At 46.6% G+C, this 8,484-nt stretch overlaps 2 protein-coding genes across 9 annotated transcripts in view; one reads left to right on the plus strand and one right to left on the minus strand.

Annotated features, from left to right (window-relative positions):
- The window catches only part of ZNF142 (zinc finger protein 142), a 17,199-nt gene extending 9,462 nt beyond the window's left edge, over positions 1-7,737 (minus strand). The window contains exons 1-5 of one of the 5 annotated variants that reach the window (XM_006763336.2): positions 7,559-7,737; positions 7,135-7,302; positions 5,843-6,156; positions 1,944-2,543; positions 544-675 (exon numbers count right to left, since the gene is read on the minus strand). In XM_006763336.2, coding sequence (XP_006763399.1) covers positions 544-675; positions 1,944-2,543; positions 5,843-6,122 — 1,012 coding nt within the window. In that variant the 5' untranslated portion in view covers positions 6,123-6,156; positions 7,135-7,302; positions 7,559-7,737. Of the gene's footprint in view, positions 1-543; positions 676-1,943; positions 2,544-5,842; positions 6,157-6,901; positions 7,108-7,130; positions 7,303-7,558 lie in introns of those variants that run through there. The other 4 variants (XM_015563621.1, XM_006763335.2, XM_006763338.2 and 1 more) reach the window with 4 other exon arrangements.
- A 97-nt stretch (positions 7,738-7,834) lies between these two features.
- LOC102759665 (mitochondrial chaperone BCS1) overlaps positions 7,835-8,484 on the plus strand; it is a 4,051-nt gene continuing 3,401 nt past the window's right edge. For 2 of the 4 annotated variants that reach the window (XM_006763344.2, XM_015563627.1), the window contains exon 1: positions 7,835-7,923. The gene's annotated coding sequence lies outside the window, so the exon portion shown is untranslated. Of the gene's footprint in view, positions 7,992-8,484 lie in introns of all 4 variants that reach the window. The other 2 variants (XM_006763345.1, XM_015563626.1) reach the window with 2 other exon arrangements.

Consider the following 8,484-nt stretch of genomic DNA (forward strand, 5'->3'; position numbering starts at 1 on the left):
TTTAGGAAACAAACAATAGCATCTCAAATACTGTGGTCTCAAAGAAGAGACAAGAAATGCAAGTATTTAGATAAACAAAATCACAAGAATTCAGATCTTGCTATGGCCTGTTTGAAGTGCTTTTCTCAGCCACCCATTCACTATTCCTGAGCCTCTGTTTAGAGTTGCTCAAAAGAACAATCTAGATGGAGCATTCTTGTTCTTCCTGCCCCGGTTCATGGGGGCAGACAGAAGGATCAGCAGAGTTGGTTGGAAGGAAAATAACTCCATATGGAATGAGCAGAAGAAGGTAAAGTATTCCAACTTCCAAACATGGGCTCATGAGGTCTAGGTTATGGGGAGCTGGTAATAATCAATTTATTCCTATATTTCCGAGAGTTAACATTTATCACTTTCCCACTAGACATGCCAAAGTGGACTGTTAAGAATGAAAGCATTTGAACCAAAGCTCAGAAAACCAAACCCTAGAACTTTTCAATGCCAGGCTCCCCACAATCCATTCCTCCCTACCCCCAAGAAATTCAAACGTAATCATAGCCTTACCTTCCAATTGCTGAACCCCCTGGCCTTTCTCCAGGGCTTTCTGGGAGTCCTTCAGGGTGCCACTCTCTTCCTCTATGTTATCCTCTTCAGCTTCCTCTGAAGGCTGTCCCTCTCCTGGGGGCAGTTGGGGAGCTGGAGACACATAAAATTTGATGAAATCTACAGGCCAATGACAGCACTGATTGCTTATACTTCTCCTCTTACTGGCTGACAGAATCACCTCTACCCCACTTAGCATAAGGGAATCTTGGGTTTCTACGGGAAGAGCAGGAGTGAAGCCATCGGTAATGCTCCAGCCCAAAGTAAATCACTCCTCAGATAGCACCATCCTCAGACCCCTCGAAGGTAAGAGCTTGGTCACTGGAGTTGGGGTAGGGGACTGAGAGGTAGAGAATGGGTGGACTGCACTTCCCTGGCTCAGGTCCCAGGGCTAACGGCTGCTGGCTCAGTGCAGGTGAACATACCCTGACCTCTCTAAACTGTTCTACTGATAAACCCAACTCAGCAATTCAGGTCACACCCTGTCCCCTCAAATCTCTCCCTTCCATTCCTCAAGAGAGGCAGCTTCCTTGGTAAGGCAAAGACTTACAACTGTTTTCCCGGGGGTCAACCTAAGAAGGAAGGGAACCAATCCTGTCACATACTACAACATGGGTGAATCTTGAGTATATTACTCAAAGTCCTATAAGCTAATCACAAAAGGACAAATTCTACAGGACTCCACCTCTCTGAGGTACCTAGAGTAGTAGTCAAATTCATAGACATAGAAGTAGAATGGTGGCCACCAGGAGCTTTGGTTGTGTTGGTTTTTCTTATTTCTATTCCATGGGCAGGGGTTGAAGGAGTGGAGACCTTAGATTTATAACGGTTCTTCTCTTTGGGAGTAGAGCACAAATAAGTCTTAGCAAGCCAAATTCTCTCAGAATCTTGGCCTCTCCTGGCCTGATGTCTCTATTTCCTGATGCTCCTCTACTCAACCAATGCCCCTCCCCCACTTTTTGACACCAAGATGAGTCTGAATCAGTGAAGCACCACCCTCCTTGAAGATTTCTCCTACCTAATCCCACTTGCTCTAAAATGGCATCAAAAGGCATTCTACCGAGGCTATGGGCATTTTAGCTTTTGCTCTCTGAAAGTTTTGAAATGGATCAGAAGAGAATGTTGGTTAAGTAACCTCAAGACCACAGTATAGCTGAAGCCCAATTTCACTCACTGACATAGACAAAGACTTTCTCTGTATTCCATATATTCTGACTGGTCCAAGCTTTCTGGATGCCTTCTCATGTTAGTCAGTTCTGTCTTTCTGAGTCACTTACTCTGGATTCTCTTGTATCAGACATATATCCATGGCATACACCTGCCTCTCCAGGTGGCATACTGCTGGGTCCCTGGCCTCATACCTGGCAGCAGCTCCTTGGATGAAAGATCCTTAACGGCCGACAGTTCTCCCTGTGTCCTGGTCCCATGGCTGCGTCGATGCTGCCGGAAGAGTTTGACGTTGGAGCCCATGAAGCTGCAATGGTTGCAGTGGAAAGGGTAATGGGCCTGTCGGTGCAGCTCCATGCCCTGCTGGCTCCCAAAGAGCAGGGGGCAGCCCCGGAAAGAACAGGGCACAGGAACCACTCTGTGGGTCTGCCTCAGGTGGTGCTGCAGACCCTTACGATCTTCAGCAGAGAACACACAGCCAGACTCTGGGCAGGAGAAGGTGTTGGGAGGGCCCCGGTGAATCTTGAAGTGGCTCTTCAGGGCCTGGGGTTGGGCAAACTCCTGTCTACACACAGGACATGGCAGGGGGCTACTAGGGGTGCTCTGGCCCTGTACAGGGCCAGGGAGAGCGAGGTTGCTGGGAGATAGCTCTACAGAGCATGGGGGGCTAGAGAGGCCCTGTACAGGTTGTATAAGGGTCTCAGTGCACTGGTGCAGGGCCAGCAGAGTGGGCTCTGCGAAGCTCTGCTCACAGCGCTCACAGAAGTACAACTCCACCACCTTTACCAGGACACCTGCAGGCAGAGGACCAACAGAGAAAGGCACAGAATCAGATAGAATGAGCCTCATAGGAGTTAGTTACCAGCAGAAAATATAGGTGAATCTTTTTATTTTAAAATATATTTTATTGATTTTTTTTACAGAGAGGAAGGGAGAGGGATAGAGAGTTAGAAACATCGATGAGAGAGAAACATCGATCAGCTGCCTCCTGCACACCCCCTACGGATGTGCACACAACCAAGGTACATGCCCTTGACTGAAATCGAACCTGGGACCCTTCAATCCGCAGGCCAACTGCTCTATCCACTGAGCCAAATAGGTTAGGGTGGTGAATCTTTCAATATTCATGGAATGGAGGTGTTCTTTAAGACTGGTTTGCAGCTGGACTGTAAGCTCTATGAGGACAGGGACAGTCTATCTTGCACATGGGTTGGATTCCTAATATCTAGCACAACACTTGGCACAAAGTAGGCACTTAATAAATATTTGTTAAATGAATGTAACAAGCATTAATAAAATACAGAAAACATTAAGAAAAATCAATATATTTTGCCCAAATAAAATATTAGGCTCTGGCCAGTGTGCTTAGTGGTTAGAGCACTGGCCTGCTCACCAAAGGGTCACAGGTTCGATTCCTGGTCGTGGATGCGTACCTGGGTTTGCAGGTTCACTCCCCACCACCAGTCAGGCTGTGTGCAGTAGACAACTAGTCAATGTGTCTCTCCCATATCGATGTTTCTCTCTCTCTCCCTCTCCCTCCCTCCCTTCCACTGCAATGAAAAGAATATCCTCTGGTGAGGATTAACAACAAAATAAGAAACTTCCAAAAACAAGAAAACGACAATATGGAGATAATGTCTGCAATATAAATGACAAAGTATTACTTCCATATTCTGTAAAGAGATTTTCCTAAGCATGGTAATTCATAAAATGGAGAACATCCTACTGAAAAAAGCCAAATCATGTTCCTAATAATCACTGCCATTTCTTAAGCAGTGGGCAGGGCCTTCATAAAGAAAGGCTTACGAAATACTCTCTTGGTCCTCCAACTGCCCAATGAGCAGAGGGACCTGGGATTCTGCAAGGTTAATGCCGCGTGGTTTGTTAACGTTGGAGCCATGACTCAAGCCCAGGTTTGCCTCACATTTATTCTGGTGATCATTTTTCTCTTTATTATATTTTTGTTGAAATAAAAATTTAGTGCAACAGTTCAAATGATACAGAGATATATATTTTTTAAAACCCACCTCACACAGTTTGGTCTATATCAGTGATGGCGAACCTATGACACGCGTGGCGGAGGTGACACGCGAACTCATTTTTTTGGTTGATTTTTCTTTGTTAAATGGCATTTAAATATATAAAATAAATACCAAAAATATAAGTCTTTGTTTTACTATGGTTGCAAATATCAAAAAATTTCTTATGTGACACAGCACCAGAGTTAAGTTAGGGTTTTTCAAAATGCTGACACGCCGAGCTCAAAAGGTTCGCCATCACTGGTCTATATCCTTTCAGGTCTTTCTGGGTCATTTTTCTGCAATTTGATTATTTTTTTCCTTTGCTATATATCAAATATATTTTTCTCTATGAGCACATTTAGATCTACCTCATATTTTTTGTCCAGTTCATAAAGCTTCAGAGCATGGATAAATCAAAATGAGGTTTTGCCTTCACTGATGAACATTTAGGTTGTTTCTAACCATTACAAATAAAGCTAGCCTACACATCCTTATCCCTATATCCTTGTATCCCTGTGTGAGTCTTTCTATAGGACACATCCTGACAAGTGGAATTACGGCGTCAGAGTACACATATTTTAAATTTTGTTATGTAGATAAGTTGACCTTCAAAAGATTAGCTAATTTATACTTTCCATGAGCTATAAAAGTGTCTGTCTTCCCCACAGCCTCACTAACACTAGGTATTATAAAAATGTTGAACTTCTGCCAAAATCAAGAAACAAAAATGGCATCTCAGTTATTTTTAACTGGAATTTATTTTTCTATTAGTGAGATTAAGCATCTTTATGGTTATCGACTATTTTTATTTCTTTAGTGAATTTCATGTAGATTTCTTTCTCCCTTTGTTTCTTTTTCTTATAGTGGAGCTCTTTAAATTTTAAAAATATTAACTCTTTCTCATACATTGCAAATGTTTTTCCCAGGTTTTTTTGAAAAATATTTTTTTATTGATTTTTTTACAGAGAGGAAGGGAAAAGAATAGAGGGTTAGAAACATCGATGAGAGAGAAACATCCATCAGCTGCCTCCTGCACACCCCCTACTGGGGATGCGCCCACACCCAAGGTAATGCCCTTGACTGGAATCGAACCCGGGACTCTTCAGTCCACAGGCCGACGCTCTATCCACTGAGCCAAACCAGTTAGGGCTCCCAGGTTTGTTTTTTATTATTTCTTTCACCACAAAGAAGTTTAGAAATATTACATGACCAAATTAGCTAATCTTTTCGAGAATTTTTTATACCCATCAAAGGAAGTTGTGACAACTATAGAGGAAGGATGGCAGTTAAAAGACAGGGAAGTTGCCCTGGCCAATCTGGCTCAGTGGATAGAGCATTGGCCTGCGGACTGAAGGATCCTGAGTTCAATTCTGGCCAAGGACATGTGCCCAGGTTGCAGGCTCAATTCCCAGTACGGAGTGTGCAGGATGCCAATCAATTATTCTCTTTCATCATTGATGTTTCTCTCTCTCATTCCCTCTCCCTTCCTCTCTGAATCAATAAAAATATATTAAAAAGAAACAAAACAGTGAAGTTACTTAAAAAAGTTGTAGCTGTGGGAGGAATAAAAGGCAGAATCTTTCTTCCAGCATAAGTGTAAATGCTCAACTCTCAACCACATGCCTTCGATGAGTTAAGTACATTATACACAAGAAACGGGGTGGGAAATACCATATTATCTCTGAGAAGCCCTGCCAAGCTTGGGCAGTGGAGAGACTGGGACTTTTGCCTAATCCCTGGCTGCAGTTCCTGGGAAATAGTCCCCAAGGACTATTGGAGTGAGGATTGGGCAGAGGTATCAGAAAGGTCTTCCCTTCTGGATTACTGCCTAGCATACACGATGCCCTTGCAGTGAAAGGCTGCCAAGATCTTGGTACAAGGTTGTGCACCACCTTGCCAGCCAAAAATCAACATTTACCAGCTCCAAATCAAATTACATCTCTCAGTATAAAAATAGCATGCTATCTTGTGTTCTCATCCTACTTATACTACTATATACGAGGACCAAAAATAGCACGGACAAAACCTCAGGGCTGTTTGTCCCACTGGCCTGCTAGCAACTGTGTTCATACCTGGGGTCTCTCCAGGAGTACCTGAGGACAGGTTATCAGCTACTGCTTCTACAATGATCTCCATGTTCCCTGTGTCCTCTTCAGTTGTTGTGGCCTCTACCAGCAGGCAGCCTGGATCAGCAGGCAAAGGTGTGGGGTTCCCAGATGTACAGGGGCTCTGGACGGGCTCCAGGATTCCAGGGTTAGAGAGCGGTGGGGGGATCAGCATTAGCTCAGAGCACAGTCCATCCATCTCTGCAGTGCTGTTGGCTGGCTGTGAGTCCAACATAAGGTCTGTCATCACCACCAACTTGTGTGCTGTGGTCTCTTAAGTTCTGATAAAACAAGGAGGAAAGAAACCAAACAAAATATACTTACATCTCTCACTTTCTTCCCAGTTAGTGTGGGTGCACAACCTATTGCCTGCCCACTTAGTCATTTCCTTGCATGGCAGCATGCCACAACTAGTTAACCTAGAAGTTTTCTTTTTATTTATTTATAAAATATATTTTTATTGATTTCAGAGAGGAAGGAAGAGGGAGATGCAAACATCAATGATGAGAGAGAAGCATTGATCGGCTGCCTCCTGCACGCCCCCTACTGGGGATTGAGCCCAAAACCTGGCACATGCACTTGACTGGATTTGAACGTGGGACCCTTCAGTTCACAGGCTCTATCTACTGAGCCAAACGGGTTAGGGCTAGAAGTTTTCTTTTTGTAACAATGTCTGGCACAAAAAGTATAAAAATTATAATAGGGACCAATATTAGGAGACAACAAGCACATTTTGGCCACTATGCTAAAGACTGCAGATTGTTTTTTGGTACTAAATGACCTTGGTCAAATCATTAAGTGATTTGGGTCTGTTTTCCTATCTGCAACAAAATTGGGTGGGGTCAAGGGATCTCTGAGGTAACTTACCCTTTTAACATTTTATGACCTCACTATTCCTTAGCATGGGTATGTGGCCCTTCCTTCATGGCCTGGCCCCTGCTGACCTCTCCAGACTTGTCTTCCACTTCTCCCCTCCACAGATCTCTGAACCCATCACTCCAATGATGTGCTACTCCCCAGACTCACCACATTCTCTTTTGCTTCCAAACTCTCACACATGCAGGCGACTGTCTCTGTCTTTTTCCTCCATGGACCTTCCCCGTCTTTCTTGTCTGGCTAACCAACTCCTAACTATTCTTTAATAATACACACACATATCACTTCCATTATGAAGGTTTCCTGACAGATTAAGGCGGAGAGCAGGCCTCAGGAATGAATGAAACCTGGCCCAGGTACTAAAGCGTCCAGTTTCCACCTGCCTGTGGGCTGATTCACCGCGTGGATTTGGGCAAATATAGTGACCTCGCTTCTCTGGGCCTCAGTTTTCTTATCTGTGAAGTGGAGGCAATGACAGTGTCCACCTCGTTGGACCGGAATGGGAATCACAAAAGCCAGAGAATGGGAAGGCCGACTTGTAACCTGCAAGGCTAGGGACGTGGAATCGTCATGATTATGGCCCCGAGGAAAGGTAGGGGGTAAGCGGGCGAGGTTCAGGGCGGTGACGCGAGTGAGGCACCCGGGCGGCTATGTGATGCTCCTGGGCCCCGCTCGTCGCCGTGCTCATCACCTCCTCCCGAGGGTTCTCACTTCCCAGACCCACCCTCGTCCTGGAGCACGAGGAACTTCTGCGTCCAGCCCGCTCCACCCGCACTCCCTACTCGTTCCCGCCCCGCAGCCACTCACCTCCCGGCGAAGGCCGGCGGGAGCCGCATCTCTATGGTCGACCAGAAGCTGGAGTCGCCTCCAGGGATCCCCTTTCTACGACCGCCTCCCGCCCAGCGGAACTCCAGGGCTTCGGGCATACGGAGGCCACTCTCTCTTCCCTTTTGGCGGCGGGAGGAGTACTCTATGGTTTTCTCTAGCGTCCCCGCCCCCGCCCCCCGTCAGGAAGCCCAAGGCACCATCGAGAGCGGTGGAGCAGAGCGGCCGGGCCTTCCCGGTGGGCGTGGCGGGAAGTGGATGGAAGGCTCGGGGGTGGGGCCGAGCGGCGCTTCCCTCAAACCCGAAGGGGTGAAACCATTGAGAGGGCGGGCCAGAGAGTCATGCGGGTAAGGCGATGGTGTGACGGGTTACCCCCAACCTCGCAGCTGGAGGCGCGAGCTGGGGTGCGGAGAGGGTGCGGGCGGGGGCGTCCGCCTAGGGCCGGGGCGGGAAGGGCTTTGTCTGTGGCTTCCATGCGTAGGTGCTTTGGAATTCTGCATCCAACGCTGAATCTCCCCGGAGGTCACTGCTGTCAGTGCTTCGCCCCGCGTGCCAGGCGCAGAGCAAAGTGGAAGGGGCGGGGGGACGTACTAGAAACCGACTGGCTTCCTACCCCTCGGGATCTAGAATTAGACCCGGTCTATAATTAGACCCGGTCACGTTTGATGGTGGAGAATTGTGAAAAATCTCTATGGAGGAAGTAGCAAATGGGCGGGACTTCAATTGGAGAGAATACATTAGAATGGGCTTCTGAGTCGACAGAACCGCTGAGCCAGGAGGTGGGAGGTGGTTTGTTTATTCAACAGGTAGTTTTAGGAGCTAATTCATGAGGGGTAGGTGGAGGGCTTTGAGTACCAGGCAGAGGAGTTTTTACCTAATTCAGGGACCTGTTGAGAGATGTTGGGAGT

The sequence above is a fragment of the Myotis davidii genome, unplaced genomic scaffold (assembly GCF_000327345.1).
Source record: "Myotis davidii unplaced genomic scaffold, ASM32734v1 scaffold575, whole genome shotgun sequence".
NCBI lineage: Eukaryota > Metazoa > Chordata > Mammalia > Chiroptera > Vespertilionidae > Myotis > Myotis davidii.